Source organism: Caretta caretta, chromosome 1 (genome assembly GCF_965140235.1).
Source record: "Caretta caretta isolate rCarCar2 chromosome 1, rCarCar1.hap1, whole genome shotgun sequence".
NCBI classification, from domain to species: domain Eukaryota; kingdom Metazoa; phylum Chordata; order Testudines; family Cheloniidae; genus Caretta; species Caretta caretta.
The window spans coordinates 329,885,738-329,912,699 of NC_134206.1; the positions used below are offsets into that span (position 1 = coordinate 329,885,738).

General features: G+C 44.3%; 1 protein-coding gene across 9 annotated transcripts in view; it reads left to right on the top strand.

Moving 5' to 3' along the window:
• Positions 1-26,962, top strand: part of FBXL13 (F-box and leucine rich repeat protein 13) — a 171,984-nt gene that overhangs the window by 100,397 nt on the left and 44,625 nt on the right. For 6 of the 9 annotated variants that reach the window (XM_048836444.2, XM_048836442.2, XM_048836437.2 and 3 more), the window contains 4 exons: positions 17,062-17,160; positions 18,024-18,141; positions 18,309-18,471; positions 25,337-25,456. In XM_048836444.2, coding sequence (XP_048692401.1) covers positions 17,062-17,160; positions 18,024-18,141; positions 18,309-18,471; positions 25,337-25,456 — 500 coding nt within the window. Of the gene's footprint in view, positions 1-17,061; positions 17,161-18,023; positions 18,142-18,308; positions 18,472-20,197; positions 22,516-25,336; positions 25,457-26,962 lie in introns of those variants that run through there. The other 3 variants (XM_075124502.1, XM_048836438.2, XM_048836440.2) reach the window with 3 other exon arrangements.

Consider the following 26,962-nt stretch of genomic DNA (forward strand, 5'->3'; position numbering starts at 1 on the left):
GGACTAGCAATATAGGCTTTGGCTCATGTCCAGCATAGTGTCATGTCTATAAACAAAAAGTACTGAATTGCATAATGAAAACAAGCATTGTTTTTTGCAGACTTAAAATAGACTAATTTGTGTTGTGTTACTATGTATACAATGTGAAATTGAAAATCCAGAGCCTTGAAAATACAGTTTATACCAAGATATCAACAAACAAAAATCTTTATGGGAGAGCTTGCACAGAATTTCCTGAAAAGGAAATCAATCTACCAGTGAGCTTTCTAATACTGTTACAAAGTAAGTTTCAAATGAAAATTAAAATAATGTGTAATTCTGCAATCTAAAAATGGCTAATAACTTGGAGAGTTTATTTTATTTTCCTACTAAAATTTTTAGTACCAAGTGCTGAGTATTTCGAACACTTTCAAATTTATGCTATATCCTGATGTATCTTTTCTTAAAGCATGGTAAAATGCTAGATGATGGAGCAGTAATATACCACCAATATTTTAACAAAGGGCCTTCACATAAATTCTCCCCTATATGATGTGGTTGCCTACTCTTTCCTTCATGGCTCGATATTTTAATAGAACCATCCTATCTATCCATCTGGGTACTTAAATTGCCGTCATCACTGTAGCGTCTAAGAAATAATGTGCTTGTGAATCAGGAGATTATTGTCCCCATTTTACAAATGGAGAACTGAGGGACAGAAAGTAACTTGTCCAAGATTACACAGGATGCTTGTGCCAGGAATTAAACCCACATCTTCCAGTCTACTGCCATAACAGCCAGACTGTCTGTTCTCTCAGGCATAGCTTTAAGGCAAGATAGTAATATCAAAGGAATTATAGGATGGGAAAAATTAATTAAAAAGGTAGGTAATGGAGATGATATGCCTTGAAGCAGTAGGCACTATTAAAAAAAGTTAGATTTAGAAAATGTAAAATTCTTACATTGAATCAGAATTAATACCCATATCAAAATATCGCTATAGATTGTATTTATCAGATTGAAACTTTTAATGTGCCAAAGACCACAGACCCTGATCCATCAATGCATTTTAAATTTCTGTGCGCTGCTCTCGCCCTCAGGCACTGCCCCTCCCGCCCCCCAGTTCCCACTGGACGCGGTTCCCGGCCAATGGGAGTGCAGACCTGGTGCTCAGGGTGGGGGCAGTGCTCCTGGCCCCCCCTGCCTAGGAGCCGGACCTGCTGGCCACTTTGAGGGCACAGTGCAGAGCCAGGACAGGTAGGGACTAACCTACCTTAGACCCGCAGCACTGCCGAGCGGACTTTTAATGACCTGGTCGGCAGTGCTGACCGGAGCCCCCAGGGTCCATTTTCGACCAGACGTTCCAGTCAAAAACCGGATGCGTGGCAACCCTAATCAAAAGCACTATGAAAACTTGGAAAGCACTTTCTGAAGAACTAATTAACTCATTTCTTCTTGGGAATACCACAACTAGGGATAATTCCAGGATTACCTTAAAAAGAATGGTGTACATTTTTTATTTCTGCACCTATATATTCCCTTCTCTGAAAGCATCTATCTACTCACCTTAACTTCATCCAAATTAATACCAAAAGTAATAATTTAACAATTCCAGATTTTATCTACTCTCAGGGTGCACATAGAAACTGTTTATTGGCTTGCCTGCACCTTCCTTAACATTTTAGGGAAAACTGTGAACTCAGTGTCTTTAGAACTGCAGGGCAGTCTAAACAACAGGTTTGAAATACATAGATTCCAAATGTGAAGGGATAAATTCCTCTTTCTCACAACTTTTATCTGATTATGGGATAAAAGATGGAGCAGAAGTTTACTTTTAGGGACAGTTGAATTGAATCTGTGGACTGCGTTTTGGTATACTTTGTAATTACGAACTGTGGTGATGTTGGTGAATCCCTGAAAGTGGAGTCCTGGAGAGGGATAGGAGGAGGAGGAAGACCTGCTTTTCTCTCCCTCCCCTAGGGTAGCTGGAAAGTCATATTACTATGAGGATTTGGTTTTGTTTTGCTTAAGAAAACAGGAGTGCTAACCACCTTCCCTATGTGAGCATGTATGAGTATGGAGAGTTCTCTCTTTCTTCTCCTCATTTGGAGGCATAAATAGGCCTTCTCATTTGCAGTGTAAAATGAGCCTCCTGAGGTTAGTGTGAGGTGCTCCTGCTATACGTGGCATCAGCCCAAATGTGTATTATGTTTAACCTGAGATGAGATCTTTTTGATACAGACCTAAATGAAGACATAACAGATTAGACATATTGGAGATTGTGGTTTGTTATTAGGAGAAACTGCAAGTGGGTTGCTGTTACACTATAAGAAAATTTGGTGAGGGGATAGTAGAATTCTATAGAAAACCTGCTCTCTTAGAAAAAACGTGAAGGTTGTGGCTGTAGACCTCAGATATTCCAGGATTATGAATTGAGGAAGGGGGCTTGGATATTTTGCTAAATAGTTAATTACGGAATACTGCTTGCTTTTCTCTAGGCAAGAATAAAATGTATTTTTTTAATGATACTGATGAATTAGAGACTCTTTATTTGATCCATTCACATAGTCACTTCTTAACTCTGGAATCCATGAAACCTGGAAAGATTTATGGAGGCCTTCATCTTTCTGAGGTGGATTAATTGAGTTCCTTGCAGTTTACTAGCTGAGTGTCTGCATGAGACCTTAAAAACTAAGGTCCTGTCTCCTGTATATGGATCTTAAAGATTTCATGGTATTTTTAATAAAAGCTTAGGGATTTTGTTGTTGTGTCCTGATTAATACTTGTCCTTCCATCCCATTGTTCTGTGTTTCCACTGACTCCCACTCCGAGGTTCCTGTATGTATATAGTTGATAAATTGCTTTGGGATAAGAGGCTTTACATAAATATAAAATATAATTGATGTTCTTTAGAGAAAAATCTTGTCACTCAATTAAATAATAAAAGGAATGAAGTATACAAATCAATTATTCCATAGAATAAGCTTTCTTTCATTTTCAAAGTTCAAAAAGACACAGTTGGGAAAGAAGCCAGAATATCTGCAAGTAAGGCAAATAATAGAACAGATCATCACTAATTAATGAACTGACATTCCCAGCCAAACTTTGTTAATGGTATATGTTGCTATATTAACAAAGATAACAGTCTGTTGCTTTCTCCTTATATCAGCTAATGTCCACCAAGCAAATTAAGGGAAGCGTGGAGTAAAGAGTAAGACTGCCTTGCTAACAGCAAACTGTGGAACAAGTTGTGCAGAACACCAATAGATCTACCACTGACCTAAAAGTTAAACTCATTCATTACAAAATGGCATGTACCGCATACTGGATACCTGTTAGCTTAAAAAAGCAGCAGTACTGTAAATGAAAAAAAAATAGAGAAGAGAATGGAAATCTGTTGTACAAGATATGGAAATATCCTACAGCAAATTATTTTTGGGAGGGAATAATAAGTGGAATATGTATTGTTTCTCAATAGCTATCCAAAATAACACAAAAATCTTCGTCAGAGGATCTTTACACTTTCATAAAAATCACAGAGCAAATTCTTGCTACAATACAGAACATTTGTTGCTTAAGAAAAGGGAGAGCTAACAGAAAGCATACTCAATGGCTGCTAGCCTATAAAACATTTTGGGGCCTCTTGGCTATGCAGTTGTGGATTATACACCCATTCCTTAGGGATACATGCCCTTGGCAGTGTATTGTTTTGCTGTTTTAGGCACTGTGTGACTGCCCAAAACTACTCCTGTCCCACAAGCAAAATTACAGATTCCATACAGGCCAGTTGTCATATATAAAGTCATGGAAAAAGATGTCAGAAAACTCACTGAGTCTCAGGGCAATACTGGATGCATTTCTTTTCTGGCTGACTGATGATCAGTCACCCTGGGATAGTTTTGGCATAGTCCAAAGACTTCCATGTGGCTGACAGCTGTATTTTGGAGCTTAGAAAGCAAGAAATGAGGAGTCCATGAAGCTAAAGATTTCTTCTCCCTGCTGCTCCCACAAACCAATCAGTGGTTTTTTGGTAGGAAGATTTTTCATTATCAGGCTCAGTATTGCAGAAATGGCAATGTACAAAAGATCTGAAAGTCATTAATTATCATATTAGATTGATTTAGCTAGCCAACTCAGAAAAAATATTTTCAGTTAAATAAGAGGCAAGAAGATTTTCAAGAAATTGCCAAGATCTGGTCAGCATGTGGGGAAAAGAAGGTGGCATGTCAAGGAATAACTCATTGATTCTCAAACTGCAACTACCTTATCCATAGTGAAAGTTAGAACAGCCTAGGGGTTATTTTAACTTACAGTGGTTGGCTGTAGTTCCTAAGAGATCATATGCCATCTGAGAATTAGTCAACATCATCCTTTCCTTCCCCAGCATGCTGTGCTGCACACTAAGGTGGGGGTGAGCATGTTGGCTTAAGAGTTGGCTGCACAAGTTCCCCCTCTACTACTCCCACCATTTCCACAAGGGAATTCTCAGCATGGCAGCTGCAGCTAAGAAATGCAGTATTAAGTTCCAGTTACAGGCTCTTGAAGAATCTCCAACATAAGGGGGTCTATTAAAGACATTGAAATTCAAAATAAATTGACTATGCAATTGTTCTGTGACTCTTTATACAACATTTCCCACACATAGTGGTCTGTCTCTAAAGAGTGACCACCAGATTTTGGTTCTTCTGTAATAAAAGGTACCTTTTCACTACATAGTTGGCAGATACTCTCCAAAAATAAGATTAATCTGACATACTTATTTATGAAAATAAGGCAAAAGGAGTATATATTATAATATTGCAGCAGGCCCTAAACATGGACTAACTAAATTATTCTAATCTCCTTTTAAAGCCCGTTTCACAGCTGAATTTCCTCAGCTTTGTGCCTTAGAGCTGTTATTCCACAGTTAAAAAAATAGTTTGTCAGATTTTGTCCCCCCCCCCCCCCCCAAAAAAAAAAAAAAAGTTCTGGACAGTGATCTTATTGGCTGGCTCAGCATAATTGTTTTTGGCTTTGTATTGAGTAGTATACTCAACTGCTGCTATTTGTAGTATCAGTTTGCCCTTGTTCAGAAAACAATGTTTTTCCAGAGAAATAGATTAAAAGTCTTTTCAGTAATAGTTTAATTTAGTGAAAAGTTTGTTGAACTCCAGAAATTTGTGGGCTACATCCATGCTGCTCCTACCCATCTGCACAGCTAAATTTGAATGCCCCTTACGACTATGCCTAATTTCTGCAATCCTTTTGTGTCTCTTTACCATTAGTGTCCACTTCTCAGGTCAGCACTTTCTCCACTCCTTCATACCCTGTTCTGAATCACAGTCCCTTCCCAGCTGCTGCACATCCCTTGTTGCTACAACCCTCTCCATTTGCTGTTTTCATCAGTACTGTATGAGTTTTCAGTCCTTATGTCCATCATCTATAGCCTCTCTTCATCCTTTAAGGGAGACTGCTTGTCAGTTTACCACTTTTCCAGCTCTTCCCCAAATCAGCCTTTGCTGTCCTTACGAAACCTTCATTGCCCAGCTGATTTTCTGACTTCTCTACAATAGGTTCACCTCTCCTAATATCCTCTTTCCCCCTTCCTGCCAGTGACGGATGAAGGCAGACACCGGCCCTTTCCTTCGCTGCTCATATCTTCCATGCAGGTGGAAGTTCTTTGCTGAAGGGCAGTAATTGGTGAAAATTCCATCTCTGTTTTAATGTGGGGGTGTCAGCTGATCTGGCTGAAAGCAGTCTAGCCTAGTGGTGAGAAGGGGCATCAAGAATTGACAACTAGAGTCCGAGCTGAAATCGGTAGTCAGAAGCTGAAGCCTAGGGTCAAACCAGAGAGCAGTAACAGAAGATAGCAGGCTAGCAGGGGTTCAGAGTAAGGGCAGGACAGATGCAAGTCCGGGAGCAAGGCAGGGGCAGCCAGAACAAGGTAGCACAGAAAGCAGGCACAGAGGTGGATGTTAGCATTGAGCAGCCAGTGAACTGCTGCTGGCCCCCACAGCTAATCAGGTGGTATGGCCAATTAGGCAGCCTACTGCAGGCCCGCGATACAGACCAGGCTGCCTGGAGATTAGTTCTGCTCTGGGGCCTGATTCCTCACAGGAACCCCTACCTCAAGGGTGCTGCTTAGGGGCCTGATTTCTCAGAGTAAGCATGGTGAAAGGTGTGCAGGAGATCTGGGTCATGTATGTGTTCTTCAGCTTCCTAAGACTGTTCATCTGGGCCATACCTGTCCCAGTCTGTCACTGGCTCCTGATGTGGTCTACTTCTGTGGGAATTCTGCACCAAAATTCTGCGCACAATACAGTGTATTTTAAAATTCTGCAAAATTCTGCATATTTTATTTGTCAAAATAACCCAGTAGAATCATGCCAGTTTCAATTATTTTGGTAATTTATTTCAAAATACCTGTCAGCAAGTATTCTTCCCTTCCCTGTTGGTGTTCTTCCCTTCCCTGCCATGAATGCAGAGGACAGGAGGAGATGACGTCTTGAGGTCCCTTCCAGTCCTGTGATTCTATATGTGTAACAATATTGACAACAAAAAGATTCCCTGTGTAGAGAGTTAAAGAAACCCCTATGACAACCCAGTTCTTGTTTCTCTATTATGCTTTTGGGGGGCGCTGCAGTCTGGGTGTGTCACAGTTGCCAGCTGGGCACATCTTGGGGAAAAACTCTGCTCCGCTGGTCTTTTAGTTGATTCTTGTTTTTTTGTCCTGCCCCTGTAGGGTTACCAAATTTAAAGTTTCCAAACAGATGACACTGCTGGGGGTGGGGAAGGGGAGGAGGGGCTGGATGGGGAGTACCGTTGGTGGGTATTGGAGGGGATATTTGGGGGAATACTGGAGGGAGCTGTGAGGCCTACCCGGCTCAGCCACCTACATCCCCTCTTCCCCAGAGCCCAACTGTGGGACCAGACACCTGCACCTCCTTTCCCCACAGCCCAATCACAGGGTACCCCCAAGCCCCGAGGGCCCCCCCAAGCTCCACACAGCTTCATTACTTTCCTGCCGGGCAGAGATGATTCATACCTGCTGATATTGGGGGGGTGCAAATTAAAGATTTGGCTGCCCTCAGAACAGCTCAATTAACGCCCCCTGGCAAGAGCCCCCTCTTACCCTCAGTCTCCCCTCCCTACAGCTCCTAGCTGTTTTTCCTGCCTTTCCCTGCAGGGCACAACCTGCCAGCTCTGGCAGCCTAGCCACACCATGTGACCGAGCAGGGCTGGCAAATCCGAGAACTGCAGCTCTCCCATGCCTCCCACACATGTGCACTGCGAGCTGGGGAGCCGGGCTCTGTCAGGTCCAATTCTGCGGGGGAAAATGAAATTCTGTGCAGAACATTAATTCTGTGCAAATTCTGGCACAGAATTGCCCCAGGAGTATTGGGCTAGACTTCACTGCATGTCCTAGGAGGAAACAGGAATCCCTACCATCTTAAACTGTTCACTTACCTTGAAATCATCAGGTATTTCTCTCTTGGGTTCATTTAGCTGCAATCAGCCTATGTCAACAAAATGCTAAGTGGCATGAATGCTCTTTAAGACATTCATGAACCATACACAGGGAAACACCAGCAAATCTCTGTAGCCCACAGCCTGTCATCCCAGAAATGTACTGTCTTACACTGCTCAAGACCTTCTCTTGAACAATGCAACCTCATTAATTAGTTCGCCACTTCGTCAAAGGATAGTGGACATGCATCAATCTTTGTAATCTGAGTAGATTTTCCAAGCACTTTAGGCAAATTCATTGGTAAGGATAAAACATTAAAATAAGTTTATTAACTACAGAAAGATAGATTTTAAGTGATTATAAGCAGTAAACATAAAGGTCAGAGATAGTTACCTAAGAAAATAAAAACTAAACACACATTCTAAATCCTCAACTTTCAGACTAAGCAAGATTTGAATCAAACAGCTTTTCTCACCCTACTGGATGTTACAGGCAGGTTACAGTTCTTAATACACAGGCTGAATTTCCTTCTCAGCCTGGGACCAATCTCCCTAGTTCTTGTTGCCTTCAGAGTAGGTGTGGGAGGAGAGAGGTGCTCTTATGGTGCCACTGTCCCTTATATTAAACCCTCAGTCCATGTGCCTGAAAAAATATTGTCCCAGACATGTCCTGGTGGACCTTGCTCAATCACAGAGTTGAGCAATTCCCCTTGTGTGGTGCTTGCTCAACTCTCTCTTACTGAATTGTAAATCTCATTTACAATTCCCCTGCTGGTCAGTGGTCATTTAACGCCCACCAGGGTGTGGGTCACCACCTTTGTTGCCACTGGAGAGTGGGCATTGCCCAGAATCACAACATATTTCAATAACAATCACATGACAAAAGCTCATAACTTCATACACAATAACGACATACACATTTTGACAGAACAATGAGTTTCAGCAAATCATGACCTTCATGTGGTACCTTACAAGACATGCTTTGTATGAAATATCACAACCATATACAAATGATGAATATGGGGGTTACAGGGTGCTACTTTGAGGCACAATGCATCATTCTGACCCACCATAAACTGTATTCCATAAGGATCAGATTTTTTTATATATCCACCCTAAATTTGTCCCCATTGTACATTCCTATTTCCACATAAATCAGTCCATAAGCTTGCCTGTGTTTTTTCTTAAGCCTCAGAGCACCATGAAGGAACAGAGACTCCATTCATTGGCTGTGCATTGAGCATTGGAGTTCTTTTTTCAGAGAACAAAACTCTTTAGGAAATCACCCAGACTCTTCATTGCTCTTACGGAATCATGAGTGAGAGGGCGATCTCATCACAGGTTTTTCTTTGCTGTGTAGATGTACCCATGGAAGGCATGATTTATCATTATGTATGACTTTAACTTTACCTTGATAGAATCTCATCAGGCTGAAAAACCAGCATCATTGGAAATTACATGAACTAATAAAGTACAGTTCAATTCCCTGCTCCACCACTGGCTTCCTGTGTGATTTTGGGCAAGTCACTTAGCCTCTCTGTGCCTGAGTTCGCCATGTGTGAAAATGGTGATAATAGCACTGCCCTGCCTCAGGGGTGTTGTGAGGATTAATATATTAAAAAGAATGTGAAGCACTTTGAGATCTACTGATGTAAAGCACTATATAAGACCTAGGTATTATTATCATCACTACTACAAATTCTTTTGAAGTTCTCTAATTTATAATATTAGATGAACCAGTTCTCAGAAGACAGCACTTAAATTCAGAAGAAACTGAAAACATGTTTATTATACAATGGTTTATGTTGTTCAAAAATATTTATTTTAAAAATGGGCTTGAGCCATAAAATTTTGATCTGGATTCCAAGCATCTCAGGGCTTGGGTTAGGTCCATTGTAGAGATAAGAGAAGGCTGTAAAATTCATACCAGGATTTAGATTTTGAAATACCCCTCCGCTGAAGAGCTAGATCAGGGGTGAGCAAACTACGGCCCAGGGGCCACATCCAGCCCTTCAGATGTTTTAATCCGGCCCTCAAGCTCCTGCTGGGGAGCGGAGTCCGGGGCTTGCCCCGCCCCGTGCCGTGGCTCGGCACAGCTCCTGGAAGCAGCGGTATGTCATCATCGGGCTCAGTGGGTAGTGATCAATGGCTCCATGTCTAGTTGGCAGCCGGTATCAAGCGGAGTGCCCCCAGGGTTGGTCCTGGGGCCGGTTTTGTTCAATATCTTCATTAATGATCGGAGGATGGTGTGGGTTGCACCCTCAGCAAGTTTGCAGATGACACTAAATTGGGAGGAGTGGTAGATATGCTAGAGGGTAGGGATAGGATACAGAGGGACCTAGACAAATTAGAGGATCGGGCCAAAAGAAATCTGATGAGGTTCAACAAGGACAGTGCAGAGCCCTGCACTTAGGATGGAAGAATCCCATGCACGGCTACAGACTAGGGACCAAGTGGCTAGGCAGCAATTCTGCAGAAAAGGACCTAGGGGTTACAGTGGATGAGAAGCTGGATATGAGTCAACAGTGTGCCCTTGTTGCCAAGAAGGCTAACAGCATTTTGGGCTGTATAAGTAGGAGCATTGCCAGCAGATCGAGGGATGTGATCATTCCCCTCTATTCGGCATTGGTGAGGCCTCATCTGGAGTACTATGTCCAGTTTTGGGCCCCACACTACAAGAAGGATGTGGAAAAATTGGAAAGAGTCCAGTGAAGGGCAACAAAAATGATTAGGGGGCTGGAGCACATGATTTATGAGGAGAGGCTGAGGGAACTGGGATTATTTAGTCTGCAAAAGAGAAGAATGAGGGGGGATTTGATAGCTGCTTTCAGCTACCTGAAAGGGGGTTCCAAAGAGGATGGATCTAGACTGTTCTCATTAGTAGCAGATGACAGAACAAGGAGTAGTGGTCTCAAGTTGCAGTGGGGGAGGTTTAGGTTGGATATTAAGAGAAACTTTTTCACTAGGAGGTTGGTGAAGTACTGGAATGTGTTACCTAGGGAGGTGGTGGAATCTCCTTCCTTAGAAGTTTTTAAGGTCAGGCTTGACAAAGCCCTGGCTGGGATGATTTAGTTGGGGTTTGGTCCTGCTTTGAGCAGGGGGTTGGACTAGATGACCTCCTGAGGTCTCTTTCAACCCTGATATTCTATGATTCTATGTTCCACCTCTGGCTCCTATGTGTAGGGGCAGCCAGGGGCTCTGCACACGGCCCCTGCCCCAAGCACCATCCCCGCAGCTCCAATTGGCCAGGAACCGCGGCCAGTGGGAGCAGCAGGGGCAGCACCTGCGGACGGGGCAGCGTGTGGAGCCCCCTGGCTGTCCCTACACGTAGGAGCCAGAGGAGGGACATGCTGCTGCTTTGGGGAGCTGCTTGAGGGAAGCACTGCCTGGAGCCTGCACCCCTGACCCCCTCCTGCACCCCAATCCCCTGCCATAGCCCTGATCCCCCGCCTGCCCTCTGAGCCCCTTGGTCCCAGCCCAGAGCACCCTCCTGCACCCCCAGCCCCACCCCAGAGCCCATACCCCCAGCTGCAACTCTCACCCCCACCCCCCGCACCCCAGCCCCCTGCCTTAGACCGAAGCCCCTTCCCACACCCTGAACTCCTAATTTCTGGCCCCACCCCAGAGCCCTCACCCCCTCCCGCACCCCACACCTCAGTTTCATCATTGCCCACCATACAATATCCGTACCCAGATGTGGCCCTTGGGCCAAAAAGTTTGCCCACCCCTGTGCTAGATGAACCACTGTTTAGTTCTTTAAAGTGCCAAGTCAAGCATCGCAAGCCTTTACAGTTATAAGTAGTCTGTTACACTAATACTATATACATGTTCTTTACTTGTTTAGTAGTTTGAATTGATATGTTTTATAGTTCACTCAGTATGGAGGTACAAGCAATTCTGCAATATTGGAACATACCTCTAGCTCTTACCGTACTGTTCTTCTTTGAGTCCTTGCCCATGTCCATTCCAGTATAGGGTTTTGCATGCCCCAAGCACAGACGCTGGAATTTTCTACTCTAGTGATATCTGTCAGGTCGGCTCCAGCACTGTCTGGTGCTGTGCATTCATAGCACTGGTATAAAGGGCTCTGCTGAACCCGTTCCCCTTCATTTCCTTCTTATCGCCCAGGACAGTAGCTGGAACTCCTTTCATTGCTTAGGCAATTCCTCCTAGTGGCTTTTTCTATTTCTTTAGTGTAAATAGTTACTGTAGTTTGGTAGTTAGTAGTTAGTTCAAATAGTTGAATAGTTTTAATAGATTGTTTCGGACGCCTCCGCTCTTCGTTAGCAAGGTTGTTTGCCTTCCCAGAGCCAGGGCATGCCTCAGTCATCGGGCATCAAGCCTTGCACTTTCTGTGGCAAGTCAATGCCATTAAGTCACTTGCACTCGAGTTGTCTCAAGTGCTTAGGGGAATCTCACAGGAAAGACTGCTGCCAGATTTGCAAGATCTTCAAACCCTGTACCAAGAAGGATCGGAGAGCAAGATTGAAGGTCCTTTTCATGGAGGCAGCCCTAAGTCCCACTTCAGAACTGTGTTTCTTGGACTCGGCACCAAGCACCTCAGCTTCTGTGCGGAGCCCTCCTCATAACGGTCATGATTCCTGGCACTGATCTTCATCTCCGGTGCCAAAGAAGAAACATAGAAAGCAGCAGCAGAAGAGTTAATCTCCAGTGCCAAAGACAAGTAGGCATGGGGACCATGATAGAGCCTGCATTGAGCCACTCTTCCTCCCTGGGACTGCAAGAGCAGCTGCCTTCAGCTTCGGTACCTCCTCAAGTTCCACTGATGCCAGCACAGAAGGCATCTTTTTCGGGCAGACAGCATACAGGTCAGTTTGCAGTACTGTTGACTCTGGAGACATTTACAGTGGCCAGGGACCTACTTTCCCTACCAGTACCTGTGTCCCCGGAGATTCAAGACTCAGCACCGCTGGTACCGTTGAGTGGCAGAGAGCCATCTCCAGGACTTTGCCTGGCACCGCAACCGCCCTCAAGGTGAAAACCCACTTTGGTAGCATCTGCACAATCTTCTCCATGATGCCAAGAACCGGCACGGAGGGGAACGGCACTGCCTTGGTTTCCCCGTCACAGGTCGTCTTCTTCATCAGAGTCCAAAATGGGGTCTTATTCTTCCTGTCATCATAGCTGCCTGCACTGTTCCACAGGCCATTCCTATACTACTGTGACCCCAAATACAGGGGAGCTGCTGAATGCTTGGTCACCAGGTGCATGGGGACCGGCTCCTATGCAGTTGCCATTTTGGAACCAATGGGGGTTTCTGCTGGCCCATGGCACCCTCTCAAGGTGACCATACTCTGTGGCCTTGGAAAGTAGCACCCCCAGTACCGTGTCGAGAGACCACTGACCCAGACTCTGGTACCGAACCCGGTACTGAGCCTCTGGAATAAGTCCTGCAGGTCTCTGCTGATACAGAGGAAGTGGCAGAAGCTCCTCAGCCAGTCATAGCCTGACCACAAGGACTACTGGGACTTGTTAAAGTGGGTGGCTTTGAACTTGGGTATACAGGCAGAGGTTGTCAAGGAGACAACTCATAGATTCCTAGATATTTTGTCAGCAGCGGTTCCCTCTAGGGTGGCTTTACCACTCAGTGAGACCATTATTGACCCAGCCAGGGCACTGTGGCAAACCCCTGCCTCCCTCTCTCCTACAGCAAAGCATACAGAGCAGGTGGGAAGTTGGGGTAGACAAAAATTGGATGGTGTATCCCACTTCTACTGTACTTACAACCCAATGATCTGAGGTAATGTGGGTCCAGGCATTGAGGAAGCGGGAATGTCAGTTGGAAAACAAGGGAGTAGCAGGATCAGGTGTTGAGGGGATTGTAAGGTCGACCTCATGCATCTTGTCAAAATGAGTGCTTTGAGCTCCCCGAGTGTCTGGGATCAGTCTGCATGGTTCTGTTGAAGAGGTTGGCAGATGAGGCTACACCTGAACCCCCGATCTTCCTCCTCTGTTGATCTTGCCTGGCTGGCTGGGCAAAGTAGCAGCCAATCTGTTGGGACCTCTAGTGTTTTCTGGATACTGCAGGGGTATACAAACCTGGAGATTTTAAAGTCGTCATAGAGTCTTTAAAAACATGGAGCCTAGCATCTGTTTTCTCTGAAAAGAGCAAGGACCCTTCAAAGGGGAGGACTTGGAAGATTGGTTGCACCTCATGAGGAGGAGCAAGTCCTTACATTTTAGCATGGACTCCCACATACTAAAATCATAGCGGCCTAGCAAGGCTTGCTGGTTCGCTATGTGGAGCTGTAGTGTCGTCGCCCCCCCCACACACACACACACACCCGCCATGGAGTAGGCCTTTCTGCCGAAAAGGTCCAATTTCTTTGGATCTTTCGCCTTGGGCATGGATCCCACTTGACCTTGTTGATCTCTTTCATTGGTGGCCACCACAACCAGGGACCTTGGGGGCGGGTGCCAATCTTCCTGCTTGTATTCTACCCTAAATCGCATACAAACAGAGAGGAACAGTGCCTACACTCTTTGGATGTTACATAGGCTCTAGCTTTCTATGTACAAAGGGCCAAACCATTCTGCAGATCAACTCAGCTGTTCATAGCGATAGCAGAGAGAATGAAGGGCTGTCATAAATATAAAGGGAAGGGTAAACCCCTTTGAAATCCCTCCTGGCCAGGGGAAAGCTTCTCTCACCTGTAAAGGGTTAAGAAGATAAAGGTAACCTCGCTGGCACCTGACCAAAATGAGCAATGAGGAGAGAAGATACTTTCAAAAGCTGGGAGGAGGGAGAGAAACAAAGGGTCTGTGTGTCTGTCTATATTCTGTCTTGGCCGGGGATAGACCAGGAATGGAGTCTTAGAACTTTTAGTAAGTAATCTAGCTAGGTACGTGTTAGATTATGATTTTTTTAAATGGCTGAGAAAAGAACTGTGCTGAATAGAATAACTATTTCTGTCTGTGTATCTTTTTTGTAACTTTAGGTTTTGCCTAGAGGGGTTCTTTATGTTTTGAATCTAATTACCCTGTAAGGTATCTACCATCCTGATTTTACAGGGGGGATTTCTTTATTTCTATTTACTTCTATTTTTATTAAAAGTCTTCTTGTAAGAAAACTGAATGCTTTTTCATTGTTCTCAGATCCAAGGGTTTGGGTCTGTGGTCACCTATGCAAATTGGTGAGGCTTTTTATCCAACATTTCCCAGGAAAGGGGGGGTGCAAGTGTTGGGAGGATTGTTCTTAAGATCCAAGGGTCTGGGTCTGTAGTCACCTAGGCAAATTGGTGAGGCTTTTTACCAAACCTTGTCCAGGAAGTGGGGTGCAAGGTTTTGGGAAGTATTTTGGGGGGAAAGACGCGTCCAAACAGCTCTTCCCCAGTAACTAGTATTCGTTTGGTGGTGGTAGCGGCCAATCCAAGGACAAAGGGTGGAATATTTTGTACCTTGGGGAAGTTTTGACCTAAGCTGGTAAAGATAAGTTTAGGAGGTTTTTCATGCAGGTCCCCACATCTGTACCCTAGAGTTCAGAGTGGGGGAGGAACCTTGACGAGGGCCTTTCCATCTTCACCCGGAGAATTTCATCCTGGATTACTTCATGCATTCAGGCGTGTTATGAACTTGCAGGTGTTCTTCCCCCAGCTAACCTGGCTGCTCATTCCACAAGATTGCAGGCCTCCTTGGCTGCTTTCCTAGTGCAAGTCCCTATTCAGGACACCTGCAGAGCAGTGACCTGCTCATCAGTGCACACATTCTCAATGAACTATGCCAGGAATGGCCAAACAGCAGCTTGCAAGCCAAATGCGGCTCTTTTACAGTTACAGTGTGGCCCATGTAGCTCCCCAGGTCTCCCCATTCTCCACCTACCAGATTGTGACGGGGGAGGAGGGGAACTCAGGGCTTCTGCCCTGCAGCAAGATGGTGGGGCAAGGGGCTTCTGTCCAGCAGGGATGGGGGTCTAGGGCAGGGGAGGGCAAACTACGGCCCGCAGGCTGGATCCAGCCAGTCAGGTTTTTCAGTCCGGCCCACGGGATTGCACCACGTCCCTGCGGCCCCTGCGGGAGGGAGGGGCAGAGGGCTCCATGCACTGCCTTCACCTGCAGGCACTGCCCCCCGCAGCGCCCATTGGCTGGGAATGGGGAACCATGGCCAATGGGAGCTTCGGGGGTGGTATCCTCAGGCAAGGGCAGCGCATGGGAGTGGTACCCTCAGGCAAGTGGCAACCCACCCACCCCTAGGAGCCACTGCCGGACATGCTGGCCACTTCCGGGAGCGGCATGGGGCCAGGGCAGGCAGGGAGCCTGCCTTAGCTCTGCTGCGTGCTGTTGCCACCCTGGAGCCACTTGAGGTAAGTGGTGCCAGGCTGGAGCTCGCACCCCGACCCCCTGCTGCACCCCGCACCCCAATCCCCTGCCCTGAGCCCCCTGCCACACCACACACCCTTCCTGCACCTCAACCCCTTGCCCTGAGTCCCTTCCTGCACACTGCACCCCCTCCCACACCCCGTACTCCCTCCCGCATCCCAACCTCCTGCCCCAGCCCTACATTCATGGCCCTGCATACAGTTTCCCCGCCCAGATGTGGCCCTTGGGCCAAAAAGTTTGCCATCTCCTGGTCTAGGGGATTCAGCCCCACAGAGGTGCCTGCTGGGTCTCCAGGGCTTCAGCCCCAGGGGAGGCGCCAGCTGAAGCCCCTACCCCCACCACCCTACCTCAGGGCAGAAGCCCCAAGCCCTGGAAGGTGCGCCCAGCTCTCTAACTTCTGAAGATTGTCATATGTGGCTTGGAGGGTCAGTACGTTTTGCTATCCCTGCACTATGCCATCACCCAGCAAGCTAGAGATGATGCCAATTTCAGCCACGCAGTCTTATAGCCAGCCTGTATGAACTCCAAGCCCACCTCCTGTACAACTGCTTGTGAGTCACCTACATTGGAATGGACATGTGCAACCACTTGAAGAACAAAAAACAGTTACTAACCATTCTTTAACTGTTGTTCTTTGAGATGTGTTGCACATATCCATGCCAAAACCCACCCTCTATCCCCTCTTCTTTGAGTCAGTCAGTAAGAAGAAACTGAAGGGGAGTGGGGTTGGCAGGGCCCTATGAGTGCAGCACCAGAGGGTGTCAGAGCTGACCTGATGGATACCACTAGGGCAGTGGTTCCCAAACTTGTTCCGCCGCTTGTGCAGGGAAAGCCCCTGGCGGGCCGGGCTGGTTTGTTTACCTGCCGCGTCCGCAGGTTTGGCCGATCGTGGCTCCCACTGGCCGCGGTTCGCTGCTCCAGGCCAAAGGGAGCTGCAGGAAGCGGCGTGGGTGGAGGGACGTCCTGGCTGCCGCTTCCAGCAGCTCCCATTGGCCTGGAGCAGCGAACTGTGGCCAGTGGGAGCCACAGTCGGCCGAACCTGCAGACGCGGCAGGTAAACAAACCGGCCCGGCCCGCCAGGGGCTTTCCCTGCACAAGCGACGGAACAAGTTTGGGAATCACTGCACTAGGGAAAAAATTCCAGCAAGTGTGCTTGGGGCGCGCATACACCTACGTTGGAATGGACATGTGCAACACATCTTGAAGAACAACAGTTACAGAAAGGTTAGTAACTGTTTTTTCTTTGTTGAGTTTCCTGTAAATGCTTTATAAAATCTGATTTCTTTTTTTTTTTAATTAGATCTCTGTTGATGGCTTCAGATATATTGCTAACAGCTGCAGTGGGATTAAGCACTTGGTAATCAATGATATGCCAACTCTTACAGACAAATGTATTCAAGTAAGAAATTGAAAACAACCTTGCATTTAGGGGAAATTTCTGCCATTGAATACATGTGTACCTTTCACATTGACTTCAAAGGGAGCTACGCACATGCAGTCTAATAGGAGAATTTTACCCTTTAAACACTTTTTACAAGAATATATATTTTTAAAAATCACCAAACAAATTAGATCAATTTTATTCCAGACCAGATTTACAAGTCCTTTTAACACTTGATTACTCTCAGAAACTTTCAACAGTTGTTCCATCTTTTCCCACCTGTGCATTGGCACAATCAAAGCATAATCTCCTATCTTATAAATAAGACCTATTTGGCTTTATTTTGTATTAAATCAAAGTTTAGCTGGCCATTAGTATAGAATATCAAGCCAATATTGTGCTGCTGATTTTTTGCAGAGAACTTCCTGTTGACTTCAATGAAGAGTTCTGCATTAAAACTGAAGGTACAATAGGGCCACAGATATGGTAAAAAAAAATTCAAGCTTCTGCAAATCTAATTGTTATACTAGATGTATACTCTTGTGTTTCTGCCCCCCGCCCTCCCAGCATCCCTCGGGTCACTGATATTTTCCCCCTTATGTTTTAAATTATAATAAAAAAATACAAGATTTTAAGTTGAATATCTGTACCATTGATTTCAGAGTAACAGCTGTGTTAGTCTGTATTCGCAAAAAGAAAAGGAGGACTTGTGGCACCTTAGAGACTAACCAATTTATTTGAGCATAAGCTTTCGTGAGCTACAGAAAACACAATGGTTGTTATTAGATCAGTGAACAAAATATTAGTTAGTTTTTGGCTATGTGACATACCACAAATGTGGATGTTCTGTTTAATCATCCTTTTTTGTTTTCTTTTCAAAGGCTTTAGTTGAAAAATGCCAACAGATTATGTCTGTTGTTTTTCTGGACTCTCCACATCTTTCTGATGTAGCTTTTAAAGCCCTTGCTGAATGTAAACTTGTCAAGGTCAGAATTGAAGGTCAGTGACTTTACAGTATTTCAGTAGAATTATTAATTTATGCTTTTAGAGTCTGATCTGGCTCATTTGAAATCAGTAGGAGCATTTCAATTAATTTCAGTGGGGATTTGGATCAAGTCCTTAATGCATGGCTAATATGTGATTTATACCTTCATGTAATTCAACAGGGAATAATCGGATTACTGATTTAAGTTTCCAGTTGATGAGCAAATCCTGCCCACAAATTAAGCACATTTATATGGCTGATTGCCAGAAGATTACAGATGTCAGTCTTAAGACAATTTCTCCGTTGAAGTATATTCTTGTATTGAATTTAGCAGACTGTGTAAGGTAATAAATTACATCCAGTTTTCTGTGATCTATTTATTTTAGTTAAATCATTTATATTCCTCTTAAGGTGAATTGCTTTCAGATTTAAATGCTCTGACTGTGCTAATAAATATAGTATTAATTTATTTTTTAAAGTATTGCATATTTGGTACATTTTTGTTCCAAATATACCAAATATGTACCAAATAAAAATAGGGGTTTTTTCTGTAGCATGTTTTGAAAAATACATTGGATATAAATATTGATTAGTACCCATATCTAGCAAAGCACTTAAGCACGCATGTAACTCTAAGCACATGAGTAGTCCCAGGCATGTACTTAAGTACTCTGCTGGATTCAGGCCATAGTGAGGATAGTACGAAACAGAATAGAATGTACAGTGGGACAGGGAAATTAGAGATTAAGCTTGTTTTATTAGCTTCTTGAAGATGGAGATAATGTATTCGGACTAGGAAGTACTAGGACATTAACAAAATTACCTTCTTTTTCACAGTTATCAGCATAAAAGCAGCAAGTTGCGTTACTGCAGAAAAATAGATTTGATGTAAAATCTGTTTTCAAATTTAAATTTGTATTACGTTATTAGAAACAAAGCCAAATAACAAATAGATTATGGACCAGATCCTGGCCCATGCTCCAGAACAGCACAAAAGAACCCTAAAACTGTCCCCATTCTAGGTTTTGTGGTGTAGTGGATGTGTCAGGAGGGATGAGTGCAAAAAATTATTTAAATCTTGGCAGTGGCCCATTAAATAGTGCCATGCAATTGGATTGCTACTTATCTTGAGATTTCTAGGGTCATCCTAATTTTAAGGGGCTACATTCACAAGCAAAAGGATGGCAACGCTCTCATGGTTTTGTCCATCATCCCGTCCAGAATACAGTAAAGTTTCTCCCAAGGCTGTTGTTAATCTTCCTGATCCTGTCCATCTGCTCTCGCTGACACCCAGGATTTGTAAGCTGGAGCATCTCGTCTCTGCTGTGACCTGAGCTAGCTTCCCTGTTTTGTACATTGTCCATATGTTCCAAAAAATGAGTTTGGTTTTTGTCTTAGTGTTGAGCACGTCAGCCTTCATGCCACTGGCTTCCTTTCGGCTTTCACCACTGGCAATCATATAGGTCATTGACTCCTGAAGGCCATCACACACAGGAATGGTCGATTTCTCTGCTGCTGTTTTCGTAACATATTTTGTTTTTTACGGGATAGGGTTGTTAGCCCTGTGCCTAATCCCCAACCTGGAGGACCAGAGTGTCTGTTTTGTCTGGCCCCTCCCCCACAGACCAGTCCAGCATGGTTGAACCTGCCAGGAGCAAAAAGCCCCCACCAACACAGACTCTGTGGATCGTTAGAGCATGCAAGCTGTCCTGCCACGACAAGGCACGGACACCAGAGGACAAAATCAACCACAATAAGACAGATATCATTACCTTTAATATTGCCTCATCACCAGTACAGATAGAGGATCATGTTTTCACCAATGTAGAAATGTTCACATACTTGGGCAGCACCATCAGCCAGGATGGTGGAATAAGCCAGGACATCCGGAACAGAATTAGTAAAACCAGGAACACCTTTAGGAGGTTAAATACAGTCTGGAAATCATCAAAATACAACACCAAAACCAAACTCAAGATCTATCAGAGTTGCGTACTTTCAACACTACTTTATAGTGCAGAATGCTGGGGAATGAGAAAGTATGACATGTCCAAACTGTCTTCATTTCAGAAAAATCCTCTGTATCTTTTGGCCCAGAACAATCTCAAACCAAGATCTATCGACACAGGGCAGCCAAGAGGATCTGAGCACCATCATTGCCAGGAGGCGTTGGAGATGGATTGGCCTTGTGTTTCAGATGGAAACTGATTCCATCACCAGAATATCAATAAGATGGACATCTGAAGGCAAGCGAAAACAAAGCCACCTGAAAACAACATGGCAAAGAACTGTGGAAGCTGAGCTGAAAAACCTGGGGCACTGCTGGGGAACCATTGAAAGACTTGCCAGAAACAGACAGAAGTGGAAGAGCTTCATCACGGCCCTAAACAATGGGAACATGATGATGATGGTGATGATGATTCACAAGCAATTAAATCACTTTTGGGCTTGTTGATGCTGCATCACAATGTGATAACAATGCATGTAAATATAATTTATGTTGTGTTGAGATGTGCTACTGTAGTGGCATGACATTATGATAGTGGAGACAGCTGCCTGAATTTTCTGCTTTAACATTTAGGCCATGTCTACACTAGAAGGATTTACCAGTAACATTTTTACCTACATAGGGCTGTTGACATTGTAACATTGCTGCGCTGTGTGCACACTTTGCTGGTGCTTCCTGTCTACACTGTGAGAAGTTGTATTGGCAAGACACACATTGCTGTGGGTAGGTTTCCCAGTGTGCACTGCATGATCTGGCACATTGCCTTGTGGGACATTTAGAAAGTGCATTGTGGGATGTCAGCATTCCTGTCAAGAAAGCGTATGGGAACTTAGATTCAAGTTCCCACAATTTGCTCTACTCCAGTCTCCATCCCATGATCTTATATTTTTGTGCTGTATTTTTTAAAATTCCCACAATTATTTACACCAGTTTTCGATCTCTCTGCCATCTCACTGGCAGAAGCATAAATGGTGAACAGAATGCTGGAGTTCTTGTGTCTGTTGTAGGAATAGGGCAGCTGGGCCTGATTCTTCTGTATTTGCAGAACCCCAGAGCTACTACAGTGGCCAGGCATGCAGCAGTGAAAATGAGAAATTTGAGCAGGAGTGGATGCTGCAGACAGGGAACGAAAATCGCCAGGTACTGCAGACATTCACCAGTTGCACATGGTGGAGTAGTGCTTCTGGGCCCGTGAAATGAGCACTGAATTGTGGGATCACATCATGATGCAAATCTGGGGTACCAGTGTAAGTGTGTAATGCAGAAGGCCACATTTTTGGAATTGTGTGCAGATCTTATCCCAGTCCTCCTGCACAGAGACACCAAAATGAGAGCTGCTTTGACAGTGGGGAAACAGGTGGCAATCATGCTGTGGAAGCTAGCAATACTGGATTGCTATCCATTTATAGACAATCAATTCCATGTTGGGAAGTCCGCAGTACGGGCTGTTGTCATCCAGGTGTGGAATACCATTAAAAATGTCCTGCTACGCAGGATTGTGACTCTGCGCAATGTGCAGGAAATAATAGATGGATTGAGTGCTGTGGGCTTCCCAGGCTGCACTATGAGAGACATATCCTGATTCTGTCTTGCTTCTGAATATATAAACAGAAAGGAATACTTTTCCAGGTTATGCAAACACTGGTGGATCCCTGGGGATGCTTCACTGACATTAACATTGGGCTGTCTGGCAAGGTGCATGATACTTGCATTTTCAGGAACACACAACTTTGATGGCAAGCTGCATTCACAGAGATTTTTCCTGGACCAGCACCTTCACAGTGGCGAGACTGCAATCCCAACTGTGATTCTTGGGGGTCCCAATCTACCCTTTGCTTCCCTGGCTTATGAAGCCACATGTTGGGCTCATGGACAACAGTAAGAAAAGATATAACTATCCTCTGAGCTGGGTGCAAGATGATTGTTGAATGTGCATCTGGTAGATGGAAAGGATGGTGGAATTGTCTCATAACTACACTGGATCTCAGTGAGCCAAATATTCCTATTATTGCTGCAATGTGTGACGCATCATATTTGTGAGGCAAATGGAGAAACATTACAAACAAGATGGAGGAGGGGAACTGGAAAATCTGTCTGATTTTGAACATCCAAACCCATGGGCAATTACAAGAGCACACCAAAGTGCTGGAAAGTTGAAGGAGGCTTTAAGAGCACATTTTAGATGGTGTTCTGTGTAGTAAGCCAGTATTTTGCTTTGTGTTTATTTGTATCACTTTGTAATTCAATTGTAGTTTGCTTGTATCTGAATAATTAGAAATGAATTGTTAATATACTGTTTGAATCTGGAGAGAGGATATTGGTTTGCGGGTCACATGGATGTCTTATAAGACAAAATAAATCTTGATTTTCACAAACCAAACTTTACTGAACGGTTATAAACAATAACACTTCAACAAAACCCCATTTAAAACCATTTAAAAAAAAGGTGCTGAGTTTTCCTGTATGAATCACCTATCAGAGTAGGTTCACTCACTGGGGTTGAGTGGAAGGGATAGTGTGACACACTATGCTGGGAGACTGGGGGGGGTCCTATGGGCTAGGTCCTGGAACCCTACAATTGTCCAAGCATTGCAATGGCTGCTGGAGTGAAAGTTTTTGGGAGCTTTTTATCTGAATATGCTGTTCCAGGAGCTGCATGATGTCTTGGTGGACTTCACTATGCACCTCCTAGTCCTTCTGCCTCTCCTCCAGCAAGTGATTTCTCTAAACTCCCTTGTTTTGTGGATCTTGAACCTGGAGGTCCTGAAGAGATCTGAGAACATGTCCTCCAGTGACTGTTTCTTTTTCCTTTTGATCAAAGTTAGTCTTTTCAACAGGTGTGTGTGTGGGTGCCTCTCAAGGATACCTTAGGTAAGGTCACTGATAAACAACAAGACAGACAGACATTGTTAGAATTAAAGGCTTGGCCTCCAGAAAAAGATAAATGAGAAAATTCCCTCAAAAGTTCCCCTAAAAATTCATAAAAATATGAACAGGGTCAGACTTTCCAGGCTGCTTGTATTAGAACAATTCAGCAGCTCCCAGTATGATTAATATAATGTGGGCACTTTTCAGAGCCTATAGCAGTGAGAGGGTGATGGTCTTGGTAATAAATATAGAGATAGTGCAGTAAATATTGCAACATTTATTACAGGCAATGGTGATTCTCGCTGAAAATATCACTCATGAAGTAGTCAAAGGCCAAGAGAAGGCAACTGCTCAAGGCAACACAAAGCCATTGGGCCCTTATGCTGCTAGCCTCTTCGCAGTGATGGTGCTGCCAGAATTCATTGAAGAGTGGCATGGGAAAGTTTCCTATACCAGGGAAGAACAAAAGCAACCCTTCCAAGAAATCTCAAGGCAAAACTTAAAAAATAACTCCTTTAAAACTTTATCAAGGTTATGCCAGATGATAACAGGGAGATCTGCGACAAGATCAACACAACACTCCAAAAGAGGAGGAGAGTGGTTACTGCTCCTTAGCCGTGCAGGTCAATTAAAGGCCAAGATCCACAGAGCCAAAAACAAACTCTTTCTACCTCCGGATCCAATTACAGCATGCAAATAATTTGTTTTGGGCTTAGACTCTTGGATTGGAAAACCAAAGCTCTGCATGTTTTGATGTTTAAAATACATGTTTACTGTATACTGTTAGCCATAGAAAATCAGGTAGTCTGAATGAGCAGTTCCTGGATTGCTTGCAAGAATTATTTGAAATTTTCTATGTGTTTTTATTTGAATGCTCAGATTTCAGGATCAGTGTTTTTCTTTTTCTGCTTGCAATGCTTTTATTGACATTGCTCTCTTTTTGCATATGACTGCCAGTGCATGTTGTTAAAATAAACCAACTTTTTTGAAATGCAATTCCTTTGGTTCCTCCCCATGCACTTTTGGATGCTATTTTGAGTGTGCGTAGGAAGGATTTTTGCGAGATGTGAGCAATTTATTTTTTAAGCCATGAAACAAGTGGTAGCAGTGAATTTTCCCTCCAGGCTCATCTGGGTTAGATTTGGTTTACACTCCTGGCTCTCCACATTGTCTGCATTCTTCACATGCACCCTCCTCAACAAGCTCTCCATCGCTGGTCACTGTTGGGGTTCTTTCCTTCAGGTCTTGTGAGGTGTCCATGGTAATTTCTGGGGTGATGGAGGTGGTGTCCCCATCAAGCATGGCATCCGGCTCTGCATAGAAGTGATAGATGCAGGGGCTAGCCCTAGATTTTTTATTGGTCTCCCTTGACTCTCGGTGCAACAGATGCATTTCCGTCCCCTCCACCATGGGTGGCACATGAACCATTGACTGGGGGAGGCTAGCTCCCAGCCCCGCCCCTTCCACCTGAGGCCACACCCCTTCCGTATTCCCCCTCCGCCAGAGACCCCCCCATCCGCAACCACCGGTCCCCGCCCCAGGCTAGCTCCACAAGCCCTAGAGCGCTGGCAGCGCAGCCTTAGCCCCCCCCAATTCTGGAGCACCAGAAGGGCAGGCGGTGCATGGCCACACACCCTGCCCCCAGCCCTGAAATGCTGGGAGGGCAGGTGGTGCACAGCCACAGCCTCTCCCACAGTCCCAGAGCACCGGGATGGCAGGCAGCACATGGCTGCAGCCCAAGCTGGGGCCACTGCCCAGGGGGACTGGAGCTTCTGCACTGTTCCTTCTCTTCAAAAGCTGAGGAAATCCAGGACTTCTTTCCTGAACCAGGCAGCAGCTTGAAGTTTAGCTGGAGTTTTGTGGGGAACCATAACTATGTGGTCACAAAGGTGTGCTTGCCAATGGGAGCGAACCGGAAGGGAGGCACTTCAAAAATATGCTTGGGTCTTCCAAAGGGAGGAGGGGAAGAGGGTCAGCTTTCCAGTCTGTTTGATACCTGGGCAGCAAAGTTTAGAGCGGTCATTGTTGCTGGAATAGTGGCACTGTGGGACTGTTGCTGGAGGACTATTTTGCTGGTATAGGTAATGCAGTATCCACTCATACATTCTACCATTGCACCTGTGCCATTAGAGGGCTTCTTTTTCATAAGCCAAACTGTCAAATTCTTCCCCTGGCTACTTATTCAAATTCGGCTAAAATAAATGATGTTGGGCAACTACCAGTTTCAGTCATTGTTCATCTGTAATGCCAGTCATCAGATGCAAATTATATATTGAATCATGTGGATTATGAAAGTGTGTGTGTGTGAATATGTTTTTGTATTTATATTTTAGAATCAGTGATGCAGGTTTACGTCCATTTTTAGAAGGATCTTCAGGGACAAAGCTAAGAGAACTGAACTTCACTAACTGTATCCATGTCACTGATGCCTCTCTCATGAAAATAGCCCAAAGGTACTGTATTATTGTGACACCAGTATTAATCTGGTGGTAATTAGCAATTATTCTCTTAAAATATTATTTTTTAGAAAATTTAATTTGGCAAGTTATAGGGCTCAACACAAGGGTAACTAGGTGAAATTCTGTAGCTTGTGTTTTTACAGAGGTCAGACTAATCTATTGGTACCTTCTGGCCTTCAAAATCTATGAAAATGATCGCTATGACTGAGAGTTCATCTCTACTCATTCAAAAAACTGGAAAGTGAAGTTCAGCAAAGTATAACTGCTTAAAAGCTTGTTGCCAGGTGGCAGAGCTGTCTTTAATTTTTCTTAACTCAATAAATATGCATAACCATGGTTGCACAAACTAATGAGAGCTGCATGGCAAACCCCCTCCACATCAAGTTATAAATCTAACCTTCAATAGGAACACCGGGAAGGGGACTGGAGGAGTGCCTGCTGTATATCTACCAAAAAGTCATCTTGCAGTTGCAGGACAAGATGGCATAATGCAGGCCACTGTTAGTTACTCCTCTGAGCAGGAGCAACATTCATGATTTGACAGTGTTTGCTGCTAACAGTAGCATGCATGTTAGCAGACTGGGGGATGCCTGTGTCTTTTAGCTGACAGACAAGACTCCTTTGAGGCCATGGAGTGTGGGCTAGGGCACTAGCTGGGTGTACCCCTACTGCTCTTTTGAGCACTAGAAGGGTTCCTATCTGCTGACTGTATATGAGGAAGAAGCTCTTAATACTTTTCTCTCTTGTAATGCACCTACCAAGCAAAGAGGGGGTCTAGCACAACATAGTTTATTCAAAAAGAGAATTATTGGATTATTCTTATTTAATGTATTTAAAATGTACAGAATTATTTTTCCAAAAAAAACCATGCATGAAATAGTAGATTTCATCCATAGTGCAGAATCAGGATGAGCTAGGCCCAAAAGAACTGACGTGTAGTTTTGATGTTCAAATATAAGGAAAACTTGGCTACAGTGTTATTTAAGAATATGTTTTGAAACAGATATTGTCGGTAGTTTAACCTTTGCATTGGATCAATGTTTTTGTTAAAAACCTACACTATGTAGAATAGTAAATATTCTGTAGAGTTTGGATATTTTGAGGCTATTATTACATAATCTTATGTCTTGATTACATGATCTTATTGCCACTGGCTGGAGTAGCTCATAACCTTGAATGCCTACCTCAGGGCAGGCTGTCAAAAACAGGGCAGGTGCCCCAAATTGGCAGTGTGTTCTATAATTAGATTTCATCTTCAAACATACTCTCTGTGTAAATGTTTAGAATTGTGAGTAGCCCCATTGGACAAAATAGCTACTTAGAGTACTGAACACTATTCCTGGCAGTAAGTGTTTCAGAATTAGGTCCTATTTCTTATTTGGACGTGTAAGCAAGTGTAAGTAGATAAATTGCAGTCCAAGTTTCTGATTTTGGGTAGTGTTTGATTGCTGTTTGTTCTTCATATTTTGGTTGTAGTATTTGTTGGTTTCTAATTTTTGT